Source organism: Hemitrygon akajei, chromosome 15, assembly GCF_048418815.1.
Source record: "Hemitrygon akajei chromosome 15, sHemAka1.3, whole genome shotgun sequence".
NCBI lineage: Eukaryota > Metazoa > Chordata > Chondrichthyes > Myliobatiformes > Dasyatidae > Hemitrygon > Hemitrygon akajei.
Genome location: NC_133138.1, coordinates 20,276,642 through 20,304,307, shown reverse-complemented (window position 1 = coordinate 20,304,307; position 27,666 = coordinate 20,276,642). Strand labels below are relative to the sequence as shown.

General features: G+C 40.3%; 1 protein-coding gene across 13 annotated transcripts in view; it reads left to right on the top strand.

Annotated features, from left to right (window-relative positions):
- The window catches only part of tenm2a (teneurin transmembrane protein 2a), a 2,964,155-nt gene that overhangs the window by 2,912,244 nt on the left and 24,245 nt on the right, over positions 1-27,666 (top strand). For 12 of the 13 annotated variants that reach the window (XM_073067293.1, XM_073067288.1, XM_073067292.1 and 9 more), the window contains 4 exons: positions 9,259-9,402; positions 10,318-10,567; positions 13,835-13,855; positions 25,388-25,620. In XM_073067293.1, the coding sequence (XP_072923394.1) occupies positions 9,259-9,402; positions 10,318-10,567; positions 13,835-13,855; positions 25,388-25,620 (648 nt within the window). The remainder of the gene's footprint in view (positions 1-9,258; positions 9,403-10,317; positions 10,568-13,834; positions 13,856-25,387; positions 25,621-27,666) is intronic. The other variant, XM_073067291.1, reaches the window with a different exon arrangement.

Below are 27,666 nucleotides of genomic sequence, written 5' to 3'. Positions count from 1 at the left end.
TTGAAATGAATGCTAACATTGCATTTGCCTTCCTCACCACCAACTCTACCTGCAAGTTAACCTTTAGGGTGTTCTGCACAAGGACTCCTAAGTCCCTTTGCATCTTAGATTGTTGGATTTTCTCCCCATTTAGAAAATAGTCTGCACATTTATTTCTACTACCAAAGTGCATGACCATGCATTTTCCAACATTGTATTTCATTGCCACTTTCTTGCCCATTCTCTTAATCTATCTAAGTCCTTCTGCAACCTACCTGTTTCTCCAACACTACCTGCCCCTCCACCAATCTTCATATCATCTGCAAACTCGGCAACAAAGCCATCTATTTCATTATCAAAATATCGATATACAGCATAAAAAGAAATGGTTCCAACACTGACCCCTGTGGAACATCACTAGTCACTGACAGCCAACCAGAAAGTATCCTTTTATTCCCACCCACTGCCTCCTACCAATCAGCCAATGTACTAACCATGCCAGTAACTTTCCTGTAATACAATGGACTCTTAACTTGGTAAGCAGTCTCATGTGTGGTACTTTGTCAAAAGCCTTTGAAAGTCCAAATAGACAATATCCACTGCATCCCCTTTATCTATCCTACTTGTAATCTCCTCAAGGAATTCCAACAGGTTCATCAGGCAAGATTTTGACTTTGTTCTAACTTGTCCTGTATCACCAAGTACTCCATAACATCTTCCTTAACAACTGACTCCAACATCTTCCCAACCACTGAGGTCAGGCTAACTGGTCTAGAATTTCCTTTCTGCTGCCTTCCTCCTTTCTTAAAGAGTGGAATGACATTTGCAATTTTCCAGTCCTCTGGCACCATGTTAGAGTCCAATGATTTTGGATAGATCATTACTAATACCTCCATAATCTCTACTGCTACCTCGCAGAACCCTAGGGTGCAGTTTATCTGGACTGGTTGACTTGTGTCCCCTTAGGCCTTTCAGCTTTTTGAGCACCTTCTCCCTTGTAAGAGTAACTGCACTCACTTCTCTCCCTTCACATTTTTCAACATCTGGCACACTGCTAGTGTCATCCACAGTGAAGACTGATGCAAAATATACATTTAGTTCATCTGCCATCTCCTTGTCCCCTGTTATTATTTCACCAGCCTCATTGTAGCTGTCCTATATCTATGCTCATCTCTCTTTTATTTTGCAATACATCTATCATGCACCTTCGTCATTTTTCCCAGTATCTCACACCATTACTGCTCTGCTGTCACCCCTGCCAGCATCTCCTTCCGATTTACTTTGGCCAACTCCTCTCTCATACCACTGTAATTTCCTTTACTTCACTGAAATACTGCTACATCAGACTTTACTTTCTCCCTATCAAATTTCAAGCTGAACTCAATCATATTGTGATCACTGCGTCTTAAGGGTTCCTTTACCTTAAGCTCCCTAATTGCCTCCAGTTCACTATATAACACCCAATCTAGCATGGCTGATCCCCAAATAGGCTCAACAACCAACTGCTCTAAAAAGCCATCCTATAGACATTCAACAAACTCACTGTCTTGAGATCCATTATCAACATGATTTTCCAAATCGACCTGCATGTTAAAATCTCCCATGACTATCATTACATTGCCCTTTTGATATGCCTTTTCTATCTATGGTCCACATCCCAGCTACGGTCAGGAGGCCTGAATATAACCACCATCAAGGTCCTTTTACTCTTACAGTTTCTTAACTTAACCCACAGGGATTCAATATCTTCTGACCCTATGTCACATCTTTCTACTGATTTGATGCCAGTCTTTCCCAGCAGAACCACACCACCTCCTCTGCCTACCATCCTAACCGATACAATATTTAACCTTGGACATTCAGCTCCCAACTACAACCACCCTTTAACCATGACGGCCACAACATCAAACCTGACAAACTGTAATAGTGCATCAAGATCATCCACCGTATTTCTTATACTCCGTGCATTGAGATACAACACTTTGTGTACTGTATTTGCTGCCCTTGTTGATTCTGCATCCCTAATGCACTGATACTCACCCTGCTAGCTGCAATTTTGTCCTATCATCTGCCTGCTCCCCCAACAATCTGACTGCACTCTAACTTTGTTTTCTTTAACCATCCATCCTATCCTGAGTCCCTTCACTCTGGTTCCCATCCACTGCCAAATTAGTTTAAACCATGGCAAATTTCTTTAACCTCCCGAGGCCGTGGTCTCAATGTGATTAGACTTGGTGAGGTTCACTCTTAAGAACTTAAAACTCAACCGCCATCACCTCAACACTGTTGTTATAAACAAGAGCATGTCCACCACCAACCCCTTCCTGAAGTCAGCAACCACCTCATTTGCTTTGGTGACATTGAGGAAAACCCATGCGGTCACTGGGAGTATAAACAAATTCCTTACAGACAGTGGCAGAATTTGAGCCCTAATCTTACAATTGGTGCTGTAAAGCACTTAGCAAAACTGCTATGCTACCTTGCCTTCCTGTAGATATTTAGGAGATTGAGCTTATACTATTGAAAGCAGAGCTGGAGTCAATGAACAATAATCTACAGTAAACATAGGTGTCTTCACTGTCCATACGCTCCAGAGATAAGCGTAGGGCCAGGGAGGTTATGTCATTTATTTTATCCTTATTATTTGAAATCCTCCATCTTTCAAGCAAATGCCAAAATCTGACTCCATCCCCAAGTTCTGACCATTCCATGTAAGCTTCAATTGGATGTAAAATTGCAAACCAATGTGCTTCCACATGGCATGGTAAATGTGTGTATGTGTACAGATATGCTGTGGAAACCGGAGAAACAGGTACAATGCCTAAGCAATCTCTGTAACATCAGTAAACATGATACAATTATTAGCTTCAATGAGAGGGAAATGTTCCTGCATTTCAGCTTCTGATAGCATTCTGAATGACATATTTTCAGCAGCATTGCTGAGTAGCTGTAGCCTTGGTGGGGCTCAGCTTCAAAGCTCTGTTTATTCCTCAGACTCTGAGAATGAGAAATTTACATCTTCAAAATAAAAAGTAGCTCTTAGATCATTTCTGCTCCTCCTGATAATAAAAACAAACAAGGACTTAAATATCCAGGGCTTCTTCATATTCTGTTCCACATCTCAGTTGCTTTATCACAAAGCAACCCGCTTATTTAGATTCCATTTAAAATTTTAGCTACCCACTATGTACCCTTTTATGTATTTTTTAATTTTATTGACAGATACATCAGGGTAACAGAGGCTTTTGGGTCAATGAGCCCTCGCCACCCAATTACGCACATGAGATGATGTGCTAACTTGTACATCTCCTGCGTACAACTTATAACCTCCTCAAAGGATATGGGGAGAGGGCAGGAATGGGGTACTGATTGTGTATGATCAGCCATGATCACAGTGAATGGTGGTGCTGGCTAGAAGGGCCGAATGGCCTACTCCTGCACCTACTGTCTAATGTCTAAAGACAGCAGCAAACCCCTTCTCCTCGCTTGCCCATCACCTCTCTCTGGTTCTCTCCTCCTTCCTTTCCATCCATGGTCCACTGTCCTCTCTTATTAGATTCCTTCTTCGGCCCTTTATCTCTTCCACTTATCACCTCTCAGCTCCTTAGTTCAACACCCTGCCCCATCCACCCACTTTCCCCTCACCTGGTCTCAAACTATCACTGGCTCGGTTGTATTCCTTCCCCTCCCACCATCTTCGTATTCTGGCTTCTGCCCCCTTCTTTACCAACCCTGATGAATGGTTTCCACCTGAAACATTGACTGTTTATTCCCTTCCATAGATGTTGCCTGACTTGCTAAGTTCCCTCAGCTTTTTGTCTGTGTTGCTCAAGATTTCCACCATCTGCAGGAACTCTTGTGTTCATGAGTTAAGTTTGCAGTCAGTTGTCAGCTGCAGGCAGGTGCTTTTCTGTCTGCTGAGAAGGGTAGACTTATATCAGGAATGGCGCATTATAGACAAGAAATTGGAGGATGTCAGCAATTTAGCTGATCATACACCTAGTTGTCAACAGACTCAGACGGTTAATATCCTTCTTTTGGAATTCTTCATTTATTTTGATCAAATTGATGCTGTAACCTGTATTCCTGTCAAAGAAAGGTAAGACTTGAATGCATGAATAAGCCCTCAATCTGTCAGAGTTGTCCGTTATAATTGGATTTTAAACCCATCTCCTGAATTATCTAAAAGCTAAATTTGTCTTCGTAAGAAAAGCTTTTCATTTGAGATGAATGGTTTAATTGACTTTTCACAGTCTTTCATGGAGTCTCAGATAATAGGATGACATTCGGTGCACCTTGTGACTAAATGAGTCCATTTTTGCAAGGTTTATTAAACTCTTAACCTGGGCATCACTTTTTTCCTTCTCCTGGCAACAGTTAGCTGTTATTGAGATTTATATCTTAAAAAATAACTAGCACCTCTGTACTTACCACATTGGGTTACAGTATAAAACACCATTCTGGAGAGAGTTAGTAGAAAATGGGAATGGAGGAAGTTACACCGTGCGCTTTCAACCTAATGGAAGCAGCACACCAGATTCAGGTAGACATTTTAATGACTTCTAAATCCAGCCAGTGCTACCTGTTCCTCGCCAGCAGCAGCCCAATTTTTGACCCACCTTCACCAGTTCAAGCCAACCTGATCTGCTTAAGACCATCCAGCTCTTCCGAAGGGAGTTGAATTTCAACTGCAGTGGATGCTTGAAGTCGTTCTGGAGGCAATGAGTTGTGAGAGTCAACATTGTCCACCAACTGCAGAGCTGAAACTATCTGAAGTAATGGTATACATATACCTAATCCTCCTCCTCATATCCCATTTAAAAGTTCAAAATAAATTTACTATCAAAGTACATACATATGTTACCATGTACTATGTCCGGATTCTTTTTTTGCATGATAGCATAGTGGTTAGCACAATGCTTTACAATACAGGAGATGGGGTTCAATTCCCGCCACTGCCTATAAGGGGTTGTACGTCCTCCCCATGACAGCATAGCTCTCTTCTGTGTGCTCCAGTTTCCTCCCACGGTCCAAAGACGTATTGGTTAGTAGGTTAATTTGTCATTGTCCCATGATTAGGCTAGGATTAAATTGGGGAATTGCTGGGCTGAGCAGCTTGAAGGGCCGGAAAGGCCTACGCTGTGCTGTATCTCAACAAATAAATAAATAACTTTCACAGGGGAAGAAATAAATACACTAGAATTTTAGAATTATACATGGACAGCAAAAGACTGGCAAACAACCAATGTACAAAAGAAGACGTTATACTAAGAACATGAGTCCTTGAAAATGAGTCTGTAGGTCATAGAATCAGTTCAGATTAGTGGTGAATGAAGTTATCCATGCTGGTTCAGGAGCCTGATAGTTGTTCCTGCACCTGGTGTTAGGCTTCTGTACTTTGTGCCTGATGGTAATAGTGAGAAGAGGGTGTGGCCTGAATGGCGAAGGCGGATTCTGGATCCATAATCCATACTGACATATAAACTGCAGAAGACATTTCTGTGGACATCTGACTACCACTACATCCTTTCCTCATAATAGCTTTGTGTCTTCAAAATGTGGTCAGACACTAGAGACAGAATGAGAAAGATTGAAGGCGAAGCCACACTCCGATGCTTGATCTAACACTCCCAGCTACCACCTCAGGTGCAGGAACTTGGCAACCTGCAGGGGTTAACTTGAAACCAAAGCCTGAATGCAGTGAATCACCAGGCATGAGTGGGTCACAGCCAGGGTAAAAGGAAAGGTAACCCAGGTGAAGGTGAAATGCCACAGGGGGATCAGATGTGACTTTTGACAGAACATCCTGCAGGAAATAACAGAAGGATTTGCAGAATGAAATACTTTGGCAACAGTGCTGCGAAACATGGGTGCAATTTCATTCAGCAAAGAGGAATCAAGCAACAACCTTGTAGCCTGAGCCACATACACAGGGGTTAGTGGATAATTCCATCCACAAACCCTAAAACAAAATACGGTGGCTGCTGGTAACTTGAAATCTAAACAGAAAACGTCTTAGGTACTCAGCAGATCATGAAGCAACGGTGAAGAAAGAACTGGATAAAAACTTTGAGTTGGTGACCTTTTGTCAGTACTAGGAACAGCTTGAGGTAAAACAAGTTTTCAGGTGCAGAGAAATGCTGAGGGAGGAAAGAATAAAAGGGAAGAGTTTTAGTGCATTGCAAGGCAGGAGAAATTAAATGACAAATAATAATGCATGGTGAACAAAAGTGATAATTGACAACGAAATTCAAAATTCAGGATTGTTTATTGTCATCCTTCAGTACACAAGTGTAAAGGAGAAATGAAATGATTGTTACCCTGAATCTGATGCAGCATAAAAAAAACATGGTAAGCATAATGAGCATAATCTTAAAAAACAATAAATAGAAATATAAACCCAATTCTATAAAACACAGTGCACAAGTAACTGTTATATACATAGATTGATTCTATGTACATAAAATGATGCTAGGTGATGTGCATGTAGTGTTGGTGAGGTGGGTTAATGAGTGGAGGTGTTGATCAGCCTGATGGTTTGGTGGAAGTAACTGCTTCCCAGTCTAGCGGTCCTGGCATGGATGCTACGTAGCCTCTTTCCTGATGGGAGTGAGACGAACAGTGGGATAAGCAAGGTGGCTGAGATCCTTCATCATATTCCTGGCCTTTTTCTGGCATCATCCTGTACACAGACTCAGTGTAGCCTACACTAATGCTGTCGCCCATCCATTTCAAGATGCAACATGTTGTGCATTCGGAGATGCTGTGCTGCATACCAGTGTTGTAGTTTTTTGAGTCATTGTCGCCTTCCTGTCAGTTTGAACCGGTCTGGCCATTCTCATTTGACCTCTCTCATTAACAAGGCATTTTCGCCCACAGAACTGCCACTCATCAGGTGTTTTTTTTTGTTTGTTTTTGCACCATTCTCTGTTAACTCTGGAGACTGTTGAGTGCGAAAATCCCAAGAAATAAGGAGTTCTGAGATATTCAAACCACCCTGTCTGGCACCGACAAACATTCCACCATCAAAGTCACTTAGATCACATTTCTTCCCCACTCTGATGTTTGGTCTGAACTACAACTGAATCTCTTGATTGTGTCTGCATGCTTTTACACATTGAGTTGCTTCCACATGATTGGTTAACTAGATATTTGCATTAACAAGCAGGTGTACCTCATAAAGTGGCCACAAAGTATGTGTCCTTGATGGCAGGTAGGCTGGTGCCAGTGATGTATTGGGCAGCTGGTTAACTAGCCCTCCTGTCTGGCACAGTGCAGTTTCCATACCACATAGTGATACCAGAATGGAGGCATCATGGCACTGGTGGGATACTGGGCATTGACTAACATAAAGCATTATTTATGGATGTACAGCTGAACATTGCAGAAGTCAAATTACCTCCAGCTGTGTTTCACTTCAGAATTTGCACAGTATCTCTTACTCAACTCCCATTCATAGGGTCCATAATGTTATAGAATTATGGATATGCTTTATCAAGTGCTCTCTGACTATGGAGAGCAACATAAATATAGTTCTCTTGGAAAACTGTGATATGGAGCAGCAAAACCCCAACCTGGAGTAAAACCAATATATAGCTAGTGATGGTTTCTGTGATTTTTAACAGCCAAAGCATTTGGTGTGTCCAAGGAAGGCCAGATGCCAAACATATTGGTCTTTGCACTGTGGAGAAGTGCCTCCTGAAAACACTTGGTGGATGTGATCTCCTGCCAAGAGCCGTTCTCTCTTTCAGCATATCATCCTGCTTCATGGGCTCCTGTCCACACATCGATCCAAAAGGAATGGTAACTAGAGCATGGTGGCAATGATTAATTGAGAAATCTGGTATTCGGGCAGAGTTGACTTCCTGAACATAACTCTTTATAAACTTAAACCAATCTGGGAAAGGCTCTAGAGAAAGCCAGCACATTAAACATTCAGTAACCAGAAACAGCACTTAGTGGAAATCAATCAATGGTCGATAGGTTCTTGATTAGACAGGGTGCCAAAAGTTACAGGGAGAAGGCAGGAGAATGGGGTTGAGAGGGGGGGGAAAAAACCATGATTGAAAGGCAGAACAGACTAGTTAAGTTGAATGGCCTTCTTCACTTTCTATGTTTTATGGCCTTATGGACTATCCTGCTTCTATTCAGTGAACCCTTTACATCATAAAACATCCTTCAACAAATGATCGTTTTATTCACCTTGTCTGTGTATAGAACATGCAGATTGTTGGTTTCCGATATAAAGGGATGTCTTAATATCAAGGGTTCTATGCTGGTTCATGTTGTGATCTGCCTACTCTGTGTAGTTTCAATATTAAAGACCAAGTGTGGTGGCTGCCATGCCTCGGCTTCCAAATGCATGAGCATGATATGCCAAAATTACAAGGAAATTCACACTATCCACGTCCAAACGGTGGGTACTGCACAGCCAAATTTGGAGCCTCTCTTTCAAAATCGGAATCAGAAGCAGGTTTTTTTTGTCACTGGCAAGCATATCATTGCATTTTTTGCCATTGTTACATGTTATTCAGTCAACAAATTCCTTTAGAAAATGGATTTCACGCTTGGCTTCAGAACGGAAAACTGCTCCAGTAACTTGAGTTCAATCTTGTGGAATTTGCATGTTCTCTTATTGACCACAAGGGTTTCCTCTGTGTGCTTTAGTTTTCTGTCATACCCCGAAGATGTGGAGATTGTTACGCATCAGTGAATTGCAGAATGTGCAGAGAGTTTTGAGGACTGTGGGAAGAATATAATAGGAATGATTGCAAATCGGTGTTAAGTAGTCAGTACTAAGCTAGTGGGACAAAGGGCCAAGTTCAGTACTGTATTACTTCATAAATTCCTTCCCTCGCCTAACTTTCTCCTTTTAGTTTCTCAAGAATAATGTGTTTCAAACAATTTGTTTATTATTTAGAGATCCAGTGCGGAAGAGGCCCTTCTAGCCCAACGAGCCGAGCTGCCCAGTAACCCATCTGTTTTACACTAGCCTAATCGCAGGACAATTTACAAAGACCGATTAACTTATTAACAGGTACGTCTTTGGACTGTGGGAGGAAACCTCAGCTCCTGGAGGAAACTCACATGGTCCTAAAGACAGCACCAGAATTGGACTGTGAACTCCAGGTTGTAATGGCGTTGCACAAACATCTACACTACCCTGTTATCTCCAATGAATGTGTTAAGTTAAAATAAACCAAAGGGAGAACAAATGCACATAGGACAGCTATTATGAAAATCTGAAGTATTGATAATGAATTTCTTTATTTTTTCCAGTGTCTGTCGGATATGAATATGAATCTTGTCCAAGCCTTATACTGTGGGAGAAGAGAACGGCCCTGCTGCAAGGCTATGAACTGGATCCATCCAACCTGGGCGGTTGGTCACTGGATAAGCACCATGCTTTGAATGTTAAAAGTGGTGGGTTGGCCGGTTTTTAGCAGCTAATTCTATATGCTTTGTGGCAATGCAATCCTTTCAAATAGGTAATACACGCAAAGTGATGGAGGGACTTTCAAATTGGTGAGGCCCAGAAGGATACAGTTGTTATGCGTGTAAATAGGACTAGTATAGCTTTGTAAATAGATCAGCACAGACCTATTTTGATGTGGTGACTGTCCAACCTGAGGAAATTTCACCACGCCTGTCACTGTCAAGCCCCACAAGAATTTTGCATAGTTTGTTGAGATCACCTTCCATTCATCTAAACTCAGGAGAATGTATATCAACGATACTTAATATTCGCACCTCGCTGTCTGGTATTCAATTGCTTGCAACTTTCAGTCTGCTAAGTTTTGTGCCCTAAAATATTAATGGCTGGAGGAGTAACACCTCATATTCCATCTGGGTAGGTTCCAACTTGATGGCAAGAACATCAATTTCCCTCACTTCTGGTATTTTTTCCCCTTCATCCTGCTCTCTTTTTTCATTCCCCATTCTTATTGTCCTCTCTCTCTCTTTCTCTTCTCACATGCCCATCACCTCCCTTTAGTCCCCCTTTCCTCCTGGTCCAATGTCCTCTCATGTTAGAGTCCTCCTCCTTCAGTTCTTTCCCTCTTCTATCTGGACTCTCCCAGATTCTTAATTCATCTCCCCTCCCCTCCCCACACACCTTCCCACTTAGCCCCCACACCTGGTCTCATCTAACGTTTGCCATCTTCTACACCTCCCCCACACAGCTTCTTATTCTGGCTTCCTCTCCCTTCCTTTCCGGTCCTGAGGAAGAGTCTTGGTCTGAAATGTTGACTATTTATTCCCCTTCATAAATGCTGCCTACCTTGCTAAGTTCCCCCAGCATTTTCTGCGTGTAAATGCTGACATGGTCTGTTATTTCAGGTGTCTTGCACAAAGGAAATGGAGAAAACCAGTTTCTGTCCCAGCAGCCAGCAGTGATCAGCAGCATCATGGGAAATGGGCGCAGGCGGAGCATCACGTGCCCCAGCTGCAATGGTCTTGCTGAAGGAAACAAACTCCTGGCCCCTGTGGCTTTGGCTGTTGGGGTAGATGGCAGTCTGTACGTTGGAGATTTCAACTTTATTAGACGTGTTTTCCCTGCCAAGAATGTCACCAGTATCCTCGAGCTGAGGTAGGAGACACGATCATAAATCACTGTTGCCTAGAGATTCTTTGTTTGTTGCAATATTGGTTAGAGCACTGTGACTGGATATATCATAGCTATTTGATCATATCTAGAACATAGGTGAATAGTCAAAGGAGTCTACAGTTCATTTCACAATGTTTTCCTAGTAGTTACAAATTGTTTTTACTATTCATCTCTGGTATTAAAATGTTAGTCATTTATTTAATTAACCCACTGACTTTTAAATCCCTGTCCGGAGATAATAAAAAAGGCTTTTTTTTTTTGCTAAGGAACTGTTCCTTATCATCTGCCTTAACATCAAATGTCCCATGAAAACAGCAGACCAAACATTCCAGGTCAACTCACTTCCACAAACTCTAGTTTGGCCACAGCAGTAATTCCAACTTATCAAACACAATGTTCAGTGAACAATCAAATCAAACAGCAGCTGCAGTAATTTAAAACAATGGATACTCAGAAGCATAGGTTCATTGTCCCTGGACTCTCTCCTCCAACTAAGATGTCTATTGCATTGAAATTATATTTATGTTTCGTCTTATAATGTTTAATAAGTGATTTTCAATTCATGTGTTTTTCCCCAAAAGAGTTAATTTCAGGATAATTCTAGATGCCTATCCATCAAGAAATTCAACTTTGTGTTCTGCTTCATTGCTGGCAACTAACTAGTATCTTATCTCTGCTAACAAAATTATGAAGGGAAAAACTGATATGTCAAATAGCATGTAGAAAATTGGCTTCACTATAATTGCAAGAGTCTCAATTCCCTTCACAATTCTTCATTCATCCAGTTTTCTGCAAATCATAAAGAGATTCACCATGTACCAAATTCCTGAGAAACATAAGTAATTTAAATTTTAAAAAATCATTGTGCTGTTTTCTAGAGCTTCTACTGAATTAAAGTTCACTTTCAAATTATTTCATTTTAAATTAAAATTTTAAATTACGGTAGGTTAACTTCCTTTGCAGCCAACCATGAGATCCATTGCTAGTGAAACAAAATATCAAAAAAGCTCATTGAATTTCCCACCCCTCCCCACAGTTTTCACGCACCATAGGCTGGAATACATTCAGGGCTGTAACATATTTGGGCTTAATATTTTGCAATAACTCACACATAGTTACATTCATTCACCATCTCTATGCTAAATGAATTATATTTGATTCTGATTGATGTTGAATGTTCAGCATTTTTTAAAACCTTCCCAATGCCTTGCCCCTCCCTGTCCCTGGAACATTTATTTAGCCTGTTAGCACTTCATCTTTCTTTAATTGTCCTGCTACTCTCTTTGACTCTCTAATGCCATTTTCTCCTTTAACATTTCTTAAAAACATCCCACTTTTACTACCAGTCATTTCATTTTGATTAATCTTCAGTTTTCATTGATGCACCTGTGGAACAGCTTGGATAGAGTTCCTCCAGAACTTTGTGTGTTTTGATTTTACTACATTGTCTGTGAAACATATATGCACCCTATTAGTGGTGGTGGTGTTCAAACACTAAAAGTTCTTTTTTTTGCCATATCCTTATCTTTTCATATTCATTCACCAAACTCACGGATCATCCCTCTACGAAGAATAATGGTAATGATTTACTCAGCAAATAGTGATAGGAGGGTCAGTAGATAGATAAGACTCCTAGTGTTATGATGTGGATATTCCTGCTGTAGCCATTGTTGCTCTGTGAATATCAGTGATAGATTATTGTAGTTAATGCAGTCCAGTTTAAGCACGATTTATTGTGACACAAACATAAACAATATCTTCCTTTTCTTATATTCCCTTTCCTAAATACTGTGATGGCCAAGGTAAATTCATGCCCTTCCTCCCTCAGGGATTTCCCTTTGAGTGAAATTCTTCTCACAATTCAGATCACAATTATTTTCATTATGTACGCCCCCAGATTAGTCCTGACAAACATTAGGAAGACATTATGAAATTTGACAGTCAAAATGCCTCAGAAGGAAAGGCTATGAAATGAAAAGACGATGTGGTGATCCAACCCATTGATGAATCAATGTATAATGCTCCGGAGTAGAGTGTGTGCTTGCAATTCACCTTCAGCCAACCTGTTCTGATCTCAACAATGCCATTAGGGTGGATGCTGAGTTGCAAGCAGGTGCTTCCCTGCAGGAAGTAAGGAAAAGGTGAAGTTCCATTCTTGTCTGGTGATGCACACATGTAGCTTCTCGCAGGTGGTCAAGGGGCATAATTGGCAGTAGTCGTGGAGTGAGCTGCCACACGTTGCAGACATTATGCTGAGTAGGAAGCCAAATATAGCCTGCCAGCTCACTCAAATGGAATTCTATGATTCTTGATACCTTGGTTGCAGAATTTCCTTTTCTTTCCACAAATAAGGAATTGCCTCTTCGCTTTTAGTTCAACCAGATATCCTCACTTTTATTCCAGCATGCTATATATTACAAATGTATAAGTAAATTTATCTAACATTCTGTCTATTACAAATGTATTGGTAATTTATAGCTTAACAAAAGAGAAAGCTTCAAAGTTTAATGCATGCATAAACAATAAGAAGCTTGCTGAATTGCTGCTCAGAGGGGGCGAAGATTCCTAACAAGGAAAGGTCTCATTCAGATAGTTTTGAATAGTAGACATTGCATGTCACTGCACGAATGTCTGCACTCATTTTAGGCTTTCTGTACTTGGAAATTGTATGAGCTTATTAACTGCTGAAGCAGTGGACTGAATGTCAATACATAAATAAGATGTTCTCAGCTACTAGAACTGAGAGAAAACAAATTTGTTGGTTACCAATGTTGGGTAATTTTTGTTCTCATTCTATTATTTTTATATCACTTTTTTTGTTAGCTGTTCAAACATGTCTTGCATTGAGTGTTGGAACAACCTAAAATCTCCAATATCTACATTTCAATTCATTACTGCTACTTGCATCCCTCTGCACAAAAGATAATGCTAACAATTTGATTTACTGAATTATGTGGCTTTAATATTTAACAAATCAGAAAATTCACACTCTTTATAGTCAAGTAGGAAAAAAATATTTAAAATTTGTACCATACCAATTTCATTGATAATATGATTAGGCCCACAAACATATTGTTGGCTATAATGCTGATATCGATCTCAATTTTAATTTTTAGTAACTTTTTTTCCCATCACGTCTGTCAGTGTTTAAGAGCTTCAGCAATCATTTAATAAACTAATGATGTAATAATGTATGTCTCAGATAATTTTTGCCTGTTCCTCTTTCTCTTTTGCTGTCTTTCCACAAAGAAATAAAGATTTTAGACATAGGTAAGCCAATCACTTTAACCTGTCTTCTTGAGAGAGAATATCTTGTCTCATTTCTTTGTCCTATTACTGTTCCATCTGCGTTAGACAGAGGTAATTCTGTGAATAAGTACTATCAGTGGTTAGAAGTTGCCAGTGGTGTATGTCCTTGTGTTTAGTTTATAGTTTACTAGCACAAGAGGGGAAGAGGGAAAAACCTCTGGGCTGTATCTGTGACAATTTTTCTGTAGCTTTAGAGTAGAAAAAGCAAAGTTAACGCCACCTTTTGGAACAATATTATGTCTTCAAAACATCATCAAAACCAAGGATTTCAAGCCCTACTCCAGGAACTGAGTCAGCTGTTTTGAAACGGAAGGCTGTTGCTTTTTTTCATGTGACGTCAAACCAATAGCCCACCTCACCTTTCTGGTGGATGTGAAAGATAACCAGGACATTATTCAAATGGGGAGGTTCTGCACTTCACTAGTCCAAACTTCATATCTGATAAAGGCCACATAAGATCACTTTTTTTTATACCACTCTCCGACTAGATCATTCAGTTCTTTTCCAATCACAGCCTCTCTGACACCCGCACCCTGTACTGACATTAAGGCTCATTGCTTTACACTCATTCCAGATTCCTTACTTGATCTCTATTGATCCCTATTAGGAATCAACCTCAACCTGCCCCCTTTGTGTCACCCACACCATAAACTAGCCCCATGAAATTTGAAGGCTCAGCAGTGCTAAAATACGGCCATTAATTTTAAAGAGTTGTTCAGTCATATGCAGTACCTTAGGCCTTGTATGCCACTGAAAAACTGCACCAAAACTATAAAGGAGACCTCTTTGGCCACCACACAATACACAATTTGTGTGCCCCATATAAGGTGCCATTCAATTTTCATTACATCTTTAGATAAGATGTTATTATCTTTATCATAACATTTCCTTGACTGTTGAGTTCATCTAATCCCTCATCTCCATCTTTGAAATCCCACTTCCTATTATATTTATAAAGGCACTTCACTCTAGCACCTCCTCCAGTACATCTTCACCGCCAGTCCCTTAAGCCTAACAATGCCAGCTTAAATGGATCTGGCATACATTTGGTTATGCCATTTGCAAACTGATCTTGCTGAACCAAACAAAACCTTTTACTTACCAGAATGTCATTATACGAGGATTATTGTAGAATAAAATAGTAACCTAAACCATCTTTGCTCTCCTTAATAGCAGCTTCTTGAACATCCTTTCCTGTTTCTTTGTCATTTATCTCTAGCAGAAAGCTTAAAGGTTGCACAAACATATCTGTCACTATGGAGAGACCTCGATCAGCTTCCTCCTTCGCTTAGTTGATTTGGCTAAACTTACTCTCAAATTTCCATCATCACCCATATCCTGAAATTGCCTCTCAATCGAGTGTCTCTCCTGCCTCCCATCTTATCTTATGCAAGCTCAATTTAACTGTGAGTCCCTCAACACTAACTTCACTGAAGAGTTTTCAACTCACTTTCCTTTCCTGGGTTTGATGGAGGACCAATAGAAGAGTTCTCTCTTCATACATTCCCATCAGGTCTTCCTTCATTGCTCATCAACTCTCTGTCTACCAAGCCTCCAACAGCTCTTTCCTTGCTAAAGTGCATGTTGTCCCCAAGACCATGCCTACATTTACTCTGGTATGAATCCTTCAAATCAGCTTTTGTTACAGTACTGAATCAACAAGAATAAGCACTACTTGTGTTTCTCTGTCTCCATTAACCTTGTAAAATGTCCCAAGGCAGCATTATCAAGCAAAATCTGACACTGAGCCATATAAGCAAATATTAATTTGATTTGTCGAAGCCTTTAGCAACAAAAAAAGAGGTTTTAAAGAGTGTCTTTAAGAAAGATTGTATTTTGGAGATTTTGGGGAAGCATTTCAGATTTTGGCAGTTTGATTGCACTGGACCAGCAGTGGACTGATTAAAATCAAGGTGGCCAAACGATCAGAACTAGAGGAGAGCAGGCAACTCAGTTTGTTGAATGCTAGGCCAATCATTTTATGTATGGAAGGAAGAGGCCACGGAAGAAACTGAAAACCAGGGTGAGAATTTTCAAGTGAAGGTTTTTAAAAACACCTACACAATATATATGGCAATCATCATTTTTCATGTGCTCTATGTAACTGTAATTAAATTCCATTATCCCTCCTTATGCTTCTTGGACCTGCCTGCAGACTTTTAAACCATCCTCCTCACCTAATCTCAGTCTTATCTATTGAGCCGTAAACCAATTAGTAGTCATGGCTTCTCTGCCTGCCTCCCAAGGATCTATCTGTAGCCCCATTTTTATTCTCACATATATACCATCCCACAGGAAAATTATTTGAAGCGACAGCATGAGATCTGTTCATTTATGCACTTACGCACATCAAAAATTTAACATCCATTCACTTTTGCCTTTGAGAAGGTATTCTTGAGCTGCTGAAGTCCACTCAGTGAATGTATTCACACAATGCTTTTGGAGTTGCACTTTCTAGATTTCAACTCCTGTATAAGCATAAAAATATACTTCCAGGGCAAGACAGCGAGCAACTTGAAGGACAGTGTTCGGTTAGCGGTGTTCAATGCTCTTGCTGCGCTTACCAATTGTAGTTGCTGAATGAGTTTTGGAAGAGTGGTTGAAATCTTAGCATCTTACAGAAGGTAAACACAGCACCCACATTACACTGATGATGGAAGGAGCTAATGTTCATCTGGCTAACGCAGGCTGCTGTGTCCCAGATGGTGTTGTGCTTCCTGAGTATTGTTGGAGAGGGAACCATCGAGTCTGGGGAGGAGTATTTCATCACACTCTCGACATTTTGTTTGTATGCTGTGAAAGTTTGAAGGTAGCCACTAGCCACCAGACTTATAAGACCATAAGATATAAGATATAGGAGCAGAAGTAGGCCATTTGGCCCATTGAATCTGCTCTGCCATTCAATCATTTCTGATCCCATTCTTCCAGTCATCCCAACTCCCCTCCCTTCTCCCCATACCCTTTTGATGCCCTGGCTAATGAAGAATCTATCTCTGGCTTAAATGCACCCAATGACTTGGCCTCCACAGCCACTCGTGGCAACATATTCCACAGATTTACCACCCTCTGACTAATATAATTTCTTCACATCTCTGTTCTAAATGGACGTACTTCAATCCTGAAGTTGTGCCCTCTTGTCCTGGACTCCCCTAGCATGGGAAATAACTTTGCCATATCTAATCTGTTCAGGCCTTTTAATATTCAGAATATTTCTATGAGATCCCCCCTTATTCTCCTGAACTCCAGGAAATACAGCCCAAGAGCTGCCAGATGCAGTAACTCTTTCATTCCTGGAATCATTCCTGTGAATCTTCTCTGAACCCTCTCCAATGTCAGTATATCCTTTCCAAAATAAGGAGCCCAAAACTGCACACAACACTCCAAGTTTGGTCTCCCAAGCCCTTTGCATCTCTATGTTTTGAATTTCCTCTAAATAATAGTCTGCCCATTTATTTCTTCCACCAAAGTGCATGACCATATACTTTCCAACATTGTATTTAATTTGCCACTTCTTTGCCCATTCCCCTAAACTATCAAAGTCTCTCTGCAGGCTCGCTGTTTCCTCAACATTACCCAGTCCTCCACCTATCTTTGTATCATCGGCAAATTTAGCCACAAATCCGTTAATCCCATAGTCCAAATCATTGACATACATCATAAAAAAAACAGTGGTCCCAACAGCGACCCCTGTGGAATTCCACTGGTAACCGGCAGCCAGCCAGAATAGGATCCCTTTATTCCCACTCTCTGCTTTCAGCTGATCAGCCAATGCTCCACCCATGCTAGTAACTTCCCTGTAACTCCATGGGCTCTAATCTTGCTAAGTAACCTCATGTGTGGCACGTGGTCAAGGCTTTCTGAAAATCCAAGTACAGTTAGCCCTCCTTATCCGCGGATTCCGTATGCACAGATTCAACCAACCGCGGATCAGGAAAACCCGGGAAGTTCTCTCAGCAGCACTCATTGCTTGAGCATGTACAGACTATTTTTTCTTGTCATTATTCCCTAAACAATACAATATAACAACTATTTACATAGCATTTACATTGTATTAGGTATTAGAAGTAATTTAGAAATGACTTAAAAGTACAGGCAGTCCCCGGGTTATGAATGAGTTCCGTTCCTGAGTCCGTCTTTAAGTCAGATTTTAAGTCAGAACAGGTACATTTGGTATTCTTTAGCGTCAGTTAGTCAAACGTTTTTCTTAATATATAGTACATGTCTTACCTTTCTATGTATATAAAACACTTAAGAAACATATGTATTTCAATAATTAAACCACTACATTGCTTAGTAATAATTGTAGCTTTCATCGGGGCAGGGCCTTTCACATTCTCCATTAAAATTGTTCCGATCGTTGACCGACTGTAGCCTAATGCTTTTCCAATGACCGATGGCATTTCACCTCTTTCCAATCGCTTTATTACTTCAACCTTATTTTCAATCGCAATCGGATTATTTCCATGAACAGAAACACTGCGGATTCAGAGCTGCGATGCCAGGTCCTGATGTTCACCGCACAAAGACATGTTAAATAAAGTCTGGGGTTCCGCTGGGTCCTAAAGACCACCGCACTGATAAAGGGACTTGAGCATCTGCGAATTTTGGTATACGCAGGGGGTCCTGGAACCAATCCCCCACGGATAAGGAGGGCCGACTGTACACCACATCCACTGCATCTCCTTTGTCTCCCCTGCTTGTAACTTCCTCAAAAAAATGCAGTAAGTTAGTCAGGCAGGATTTTCCTTTCTGGCTTTGGCCTATCTTGTCATGTGCCTCCAGGTAATCTCATCCCTAACTATCGATTCCAGCAACTTTTCAACCACTGATGTTAGGCTAGCAGGTCTATAGTTTCCTTTTTGCTGCCTCCCATCCTCCTTAAATAGCAGAGTAACATCTGCAATTTTCCAGTCATCCACTACAATTGCAGAATCTTATCGATTCTTGAAAGGTTGTTGTTAATGCCTCTGCAATCTCTCCATCTACTTTCTTCAGAACCCGATGGTGCATTCCATCAGATCCAGGAGATTTATCCACCCTCAGACCATTAAGCTTCCTGAGCACCTTCTCAGTCATAACTTTCACTTCACATACATCACTTCCGACATTCTTGGATGTCTGGTATAATGCAGATGTCTTGCACTGTGAAGCCTGATGTAAAATACGCATTCAGTTCCTCTGCCATCTCTGCGTCTCTCATTACAGTATCTCCACCGTCATTTTCCATTGGTCTTATATCTATCCTCAATTCTCTTTTACCCTTTATATACTTAAAAAAGCTTTTAGTATCTTCTTCGATATTAATCGCCAGCTTCCTTTCCTAATCCATCTTTTCCTTCCTAATGACCTTTTTAGTTTCCTTCTGCAAGTTTTTAAAAACTTCCCAATCCTCTATCTTGCCACTATGTTTGGCTTCATTGTATGCCCTCTCTTTTGCTTTTACTTCGGCTCTGACTTCACTTGTCAGCCATGGTAGTATCCTTATTCCATTCAAAAATTTCTTCTTATTTGGAATATATCTGTCTTGCACTTCCCTCATTTTTAACAGAAACTCCAGCCATTTCTGCTCTGCTGTCCTCCCTGCTAATGTCCCTTTCCAGTCAACCCTGGCCAGTTCCCCTCTCATGCCATTGTCATTTCATTTATTCCACTGAAATACTGACACATTGAAATTTATTTTCTTCTTCTCAAAGTTCAAAGTGAACTTGATCATATTGTGATCACTGTTCCCTAAGAGTTCCTTAATCTTAAGCTCTCTTATCACTTCCGGATCATTGCACAACACCCAATCCAGCACAGCCGATCCCCTAGTGGGCTCAACAACAAGCTGTTCTAAAAAGACATCCCTTAGACATTCCACAAATTCTCTCTCTTTTGGTCCAGTACTGACCTGGTTTTCCCAATCCACTTTCATCTTAAAATCCCCAACAATTATCATGACATTGCCTTTCTGACACGCCTTTTCTATCTCCTGTTGTAATTTGTAATCCACATCCCGGCTGCTGTTTGGAGGCCTGTATTCAACTGCCATTAGGGTCCTTTTATCCTTGCCATTTTTTAACTCAACCCATAGAGACCCTACACCTTCAGATCCTATGTCGTCCCTTTCTAATGATTTAATATTTCTTAATCACAGGGCCATGCCACCCACTCTTCCTACTAGCCTATCTTTCTGATACACTGTATATCCTTGGATGTTCAGCTCCCAATGGCAGCTATCCTTCAGCCAAGTTTCAGAGATGACCACGACATCATACTTGCCAATCTGTAGCTGAATTTCAAGATTGTCCATTTTATTTCTTATGCTGCAAGCATTCAAGTATAATACTTTCAGCCCAGTATTTGTTGCTTTCTGTTTTAACCCCACCACACCTCCATTGCCCTGTAACTCGTCCCACTGGCTGTGATAATGCCTTATCTCCTGCCTGTCCTTTCTATCATCTCTGTTGCACGCTATCTTTGATTTAGCTCTGTTTTCCCCTTCCTCAGCCCTATCACTCCAGTTCCCATCCCCCTGCCAAATTAGTTTATACCCTCCCAAACAGCTCTATTAAACCTGCCTGCTAGGATATTGAACCCAGTTGGGTTCAGGTGTTACCCATCCTTTTTGTACAGGCCCAGAAGAGGCCCCAATGATCCAGAAACCCGAAGCTCTGCCCTTTACACCAGTCTCTCAGCCATGCATTAATATTCCTGATCATGCTATTCTTGTGCTTGTTAGCACATGGCACAGGCAGCAATCCTGAGATTACTACCCTGGATGTCCTGCTTTTCAGCTTCCTACCCAACTCCCTGAATTCTCTCTTCAGGACCTCCTCCTTTTTTCCACCGATGTCATTGGTACCAATTTGCACTAAGACTTCTGGCTGTTAGCCCTCTCCCTTCAGCTGCTGCATTCATGTGACTTGGTTCTTTATATTTCTGGATGACACTCAAACTCCTCACAATATCCGAGGGGTGATTGATCAGTTTGGGGCCTGAGGTAGAAGGAGTCAATTTTAGAAAACCTAGCATATTTATTTTTCAACATAGTCCCCTCCTACATTTTCACACTTAGTCCAGCGGTCATGGAGCACACGGATCCCTCCTTTGTAGAAGTGGTCCACAGCAGGGGTGATTGATAAGTTCATGGCCTACAGTAGAAGGAGTCAATTTTAGAAAACCTAGCACATTCGTGTTTCCTACATTTACACACTTAGTCCAGCGGTCGTGGAGCATACGGATCCCTTCTTTGTAAAAGTCGGCACCTCGTAGGTGGCTAGGGCCCAGGCAAGATGAGTTTAGTTTATCATCAGGGAAGTTTTCAGACTTTCTGTTGTTGAAAGTAATCTTTTCCTGGTACTTGTGTGCAATGGATGTTTTTTTTCAGTTTCCATATGTTCAATGACAATACTGAGCTCCTCCTCATCACCTGAAGCCTCTATTTTATCAATATTGTTTACTTATCCAATGAGAAGCAAAGCACTCTGGAAAGAGAGAATCTCTTCCCTTGCTACAAACTCCTTACATCTCCACAGCAATAAGGAGAGATGATAAAAGACCAAACCTTTGCATGATTATTGATCCCAAGATGAAAATCAGTTCATTTTTATTATTCCTCTCTGCATCGTCACCTAATTCTACTCGAATCTCAATTTATCTGGTTCAGAACCACACACCGATAGTTTGTCATCTCTAGGCTTGACTGTTTCAGGTGAATCCTGGTCTGCTTGCCTGCTTTACCCTTTTGGAACTTGAGACTGGAAACGTGGTGCAGCAATTCTCTGCAAAAGATGGAAATCCAAGCAACACACAAAATGATGAAGGGATTCAGCCTGAAATGTCGACTGTTTATTCTTTTCCATAGACGCTTCCTGACCTGCTCATTTTCTCCAGCATCTTGTGTGTGTATTGCAGCAATTCTGTTTGTCCGCCATGACTCTGTACAGTGCTGAGCATTGCCTCCTGGGTATGCAATGCTACCACTTTAAAATTCTCAGCCTGGTTTTCAAGAATCTCTGACCTCGTTCCTCCTAAATTAGTATGATCCAGCCCATCAGTCCTCTGAGATATGTGTACTCCTCTAATTTCTGTTTCCTGGGTATCTCTGAAATTAACTGTATAGCTCACAGAACAATTTTTCAGGTACAAAGGAGCCAGCCTTTGTAATTTCTTCCCAAAATCTCTCTACATGTCTTCCTTCCTTTAAGAATTCCATTAAACTTGTTGAACAAGCTTTTACTCATTGGACCTGATATTAGCATGGATAGCTCAGTGTCAAACTTTGCTTTGCTTTTTTATTTATTAATCAGCAACACCAAAATGAGTTGGTTAATTATTTATCCCATTGCTGTTTGCGAGGCTTTGCTGCATGCCTGTTGACTATTTCTTTTACCTACAAGCTTCAAAAGTAATTCATTGGCTGTTTTGTGTTTTGCAAAATGAATCTGAATAGACTTATATAAGCTAATTTTTCTTCCTTTGTTATTATTAAGTCATTATTGACTGAACTCATTTAGCCAGGCCAGATATCCTTTTCTTCCCATTTCACCGTCAATTCTATTAAATCCTTCATCCATTTAGAATCAGATAATGTCACTGAACAAAAAGAGACAATTGGTTAATCACATTAGTATTATAAAACTTCGGAATGTCCTAATGTTGTGAAAGATGCATGTTTTTAATGTATGTCTCTCCTCTTGTTTCTTCTTTATTTTTCTACAATGATTTCCAATCCCACTCTCCCAGTTACTTCTCGTGTTTCCTCTCATTAGGGTTGGAAAACAATAAATCTATAGGCTATAATTATTAACCTTCCATGGTACTGTCTACTTGCACCTAACAATTCCTCCCTTTGTGCTCTAGAATTAAAGTTACTAATGTTGCTCAGTTTTATGAAAAAAACAAACTTGGATTCCTGCACAAGCTACTAGTTCAAATAGTAATCAGATGTGACGTTGTGAAAATCAGAAAAAATGTAGATATTATTGTGGGGTGGCACAGCAGTGTAGAGGTTAGCACAATGTTTTACAGTACCAGCGACCCAGGTTTAATTCCTGCTGACTGTGAGGAGTTTGTATGTTCTCCCTGTGACTGCATAGGTTTCCGCTGGGTGTTCTGGTTTCCTCCCGCAATCTAAAGACGTACCGGTTGTTAGGTTAATTGGCCATTGTGATTTGGCCCTTGATTAGGCTAGGGTTAAGCTGTGGATTGCTGCTGGCACAGCTTGGAGGCCTGGAAAGGCCGATTCTGTGCTGTTTCTCAATAAATAAATAAAAATACTGGAATCACTAATACAAAACAGAAAGTGCTGGAGATACTCACCAAGTTCTGCATCACCTGAGGAGGAGAGAGACAAAGTTAATATCTCAGGTCAATGAAACCATATCGCATGAATAGTTTTGATGATTGATTGGTCACCTGAAGCATTAAGTTTGGTTCTCTCTCCAAAGAATGCTACCTGACTTGCTCAGTATTTCCAACATGTTCTGTTTCTGATGATGTCATGGACCCCAATTTGTACGTGAGGAGGAGGCTGCTGAGTCTTGCAGGGTGTTCTCTTGCCAGTTCAGTCAGACTAGTGGGATTAAATTCAAACCCTGGATTTTCAGCTCTGTGCCTAAGAGCAACCACCTCTCTACCTGATTTAAAGATGCCCTTAAGCATTGTTAAATGCTTGACTGAGCTGGAAATCAACCAAACTGTCTTTGATTGGTCTATTTTATTTAATAGAGTATAGAGCAATAGCCCATCTGATTTATCAGTGTTAGGCAGAGAGGAGGTGACCCGTGAGTATTCCAGGTTATATTGAGTTAGTTGCTCTCAACTCTGGCAGCATTAATTTTATTCCACAACCTCAGATCAAATCCTATTTCGAATCACTGTCAAGCGACCGCTTGCTTGAACTGTTTCAGCTCTGGGCGCTTGTAGAATCAGATTTAGCTTTTTTGGTCCTCTGATTAAATAGCCAATACTCACAGTAAATCCAGATTGTTCCTGAATAATGGGCATTTAGTTTGGAGACTGGAAAATGGCTGATATTGCTGGTAAATTACTCTGGCAAGGCTTCCATTACATCTGGAGCGATGAAGGAAGAGGCAAGATAAGCGGTGAGGAAATAAACAAAACGCAGAATTCCTAGTGCTACATGAAGGAGTAACTGTTGCCATGTTAAAAGTATATTCTTAGAATGTATCTATGGGGAGGTCACATAGACATATTTATTTACTAGTTGTGATTAACCGATAGTACTTACCCATAGAGCTACTGTCTCTATTACAATATTTATAAATGAATATCAATTCTATTATTTTATTGAACTTATTATATTGTTTAGTCTTTTGAATGCAATTTTTATAAAATTGGCACCATGCCCTTGTGGAGTGAAATATTGTGAATATAACTTTGAGATTTTATTACAAAATCGTTCTTCCATCTGCAAGAATGTTAAATATACAGAAGATTATAAATGGCCAATAATAGAAAACGTGGCAAGTCTTTTAATTAGACTCCTTGAATAAAACTTATATCTGCAACAGTATTGATATATCATCATTTGTTTTCTTGAGACATTATTTATGCTTCATTATTTGTGTAACACATGGAGAGTACTGAAGCAAGAAGACCTCTATGAAAATGGTGAAAAAAATTAAAGGAACAGGCAATTGCCAGTAAAAAAAAATAAATTCAGAATGTTCAAATAAGGACAATAAAGGACATGGTGATATGGTGAGGGATTTGGTGTCTAAACTGCGTATTCATTATATCAACTATGTAATAACTTGTAGAATCTGTTCTTATGAAGATAATAGGTTCCACAATTACTTTAAAGAAAAACTGTAATATTAGTTGTACTAATGGCCTTCCCATTTTTAAGACTTGATTGTTGGTCATTCCAGCTCAATTGCTTCAAATCAAAAACTAGTTTCAAATCATAAATGAGCACAAATCAGAATTTCAGATCTAAACTCAATTTAAATAGAATTTGGTTTCTCGCTGAGATCTTCAATCTCGTTTAAAAGTGTATTAGATCTTGTTGTGAAAATGGCATGTCATAATGAAATTATCAGAGAGATACATAAATTATATCGCCTCAAATTTGGGTCATAACTTAAGCTAGTACTCAAACTTTGATCTATGTGTTTAGAATTTTGTTGGGAGATTAAGGTGTCAGAACCACAGAACCACGCCTGTGGAGGACAGACTGATGTATGAAATAGACAGATACTCATCAAGTTATTGTGGGCACAACTTCTTAAATCAATTAAAACTGATGTTAATTTTCATAACAGATTTATTCATAGAGCATAGGATGGCTAATATAAAAACTGAGATTTAATGTTGTACAGTAAAGGGTGTTATCCTGATATTGTACTATTGGAAGAAAGTAGGATGTGCCACAGTATTTCCTGGATATGCATTTAAAGCTATTTTCCCCAAACTGTTGCTGCAGATGTGCTTTTACCTTTGGAAATAGAATCACAACCTAATTTATGCTTTCCTTTCATTTTAAAGCAACAACCCTGCCCATAAATACTTCATGGCAGTAGATCCTGTCACAGGGGCATTGTATGTGTCGGACACAAATAGTCGTCAGATCATCCGTGTTAAATCTCTTGATGGAGCAAGGGATCTTGCTTCCAACTCAGAGGTGGTAGCAGGGACTGGAGAACAGTGCTTGCCTTTTGATGAAGCCAGATGCGGAGATGGGGGGAAGGCAGTCGAGGCTACGCTGATGAGCCCCAGAGGTATTTCATTTAAAAGAGTCTTCTCTGTGTCGTTGTCAACTTACGTTCTTTCTGTCAGTGCTTTATCTGAAATTAATGTTGTTACTTATACTGTGATGTGAGTGTCATTGACAAGAGCATGCACAAAACTTTAAATTTGACTCTTTTTGGAAGAACACTTTAAACAAATGCTGTTTGCCTAGGCATAGAACTACACGGTCTTACAATGCATAATGGGGGTGCTCATCTGCAGTTTCTCCTGACTGCTGGCAAGGCCACAATTTTAATGTCATTCTTGCTAGTCAATCAGTCCAGCGGTAATGTTTGAATTAATTAATTAATTGCCCGTTACACTGCTGGTGTTTAGGGCGGCAATAAAGATCCTCCAATTCTGACTGTCCTTGGCCACATAGAAGGAATCTTTTTTGCTGTTTCAGTAACGATTTTCTTTTGACCAGTCAGGGTTGTTAGCCCTGAGCTGAACCCCTGAACTTAGAGGACCAGTGACCACTCTTAGTCTGGCCTCTTACCTTTTGACCTGTTTAGCATGGATGACTCTACCCAGAGCCTACGCACAAGGCACTGACTCCAGTCAACATAGGTTTCTGGGCCATCGAGGACTGCCAGCCTCCAAACCCCATGACAAGGAGGAACCCCATCCTCCTGGAGGAATGTTTGAATGGCAGCGATTAAACAATCAGTTTCACCCTGAAAAATAACAAGCTCACAACACAATTATGTGCTCAGCACTTGGGTTCTGAGATTTGTCTCAAGACATTCATCTGTTTCAAGGGGATTTAAGGGAGAAGACTGCAAAACAGAATTTGAGAAATAATTAATTTAATAAGAGTCTGCCTTTCACAAGGTCTGCTGAAAACAGACAACAAGTTAATATAGAATAGAACCGGTGAATATTGGAAACACTCAGCCAGTCAAGCAACCTCTGTGGAAAGAGACACAGTTAACATTTCAGGTCAAAGACATTTGCCTGAATTACAAACGTGAGAGAAAGTATAGGCTGGTTGCCTTGGAAATTAGTTGTGTAGAAAGACTTGATACAGTGAAATGTTATTGGGAAAATTTATTATTAACACGAGAGATTCCTCAGATACTGGAAATTCAGAGTAAACACACAAAATGCTCAAAGAATTCAGCAGGTCAGGCAGCATCTATGGATAGGAATAAGAAGTGGCTAATATGGGCCAAACCCTTCATTAGGATTGGAATGGAAGGGGGAAGAAACCAGAATAAGTCGGTCAGGGGAGTGGAAGGAGTACAAGATAGGTTACTTTTGAAATCCCACCATATCATCTGTGGATTTTATAACCTTGAATTTGGGAAAAAGCATTAATGAGCCTCGTTCATGATGACCACAAACAAATCTTGATTATTGTAAGTCTACTTGGTTCATTAATTCATTTAAGGGGTAAAATTTATTCTCCTTACTAGGTCAAGCCCACATGTGACTCTAGATTCACCACAAGTGTTTGATTTTTAAGTTTCCTCTGAAGTGCCATTAGTTCAGTTCACAGCCACTATTGTGAGGCCAATAACTGCCACCCTGAGTGCCAATGGCCTGATCCCAAAAATGATTATTAATTAAATTATTTACACAATAAAATGTCTAAAAAAGGTTGATGACCTGGTATTCATAAGAGCATGAGAAGTATGAGTAGGCCATATAGCTCCTCAAGCCATATAGTCAAAAAATATGCCTACCTTAGCCTTGAATATATTCAAATATTCAAGTTTGACAGCCCTCAAGGATTCATAATCATGAATGAAAAACATTCCTCTTCTTCTTCTTCCCTTTCAATGGGTGACCCCAATATTCTGGAACTAAAACCCATGGTTCTCAATTATCCATAAAGGAAGACATTTACAGGCTAACCCCGGTTTAAGAACACCCCACCTATAGACACCCCTACATACAAACAAGCTCACATAATAGTATCAAATTCAAAGTCTGACATTATGGGCATATGTTCATCCTTATGATTGGGAAAACTAGTTTCTTGTCTATCTCTACTTCTAGAAACTGTTCTTTCTTATTATTATAGGCTTTTG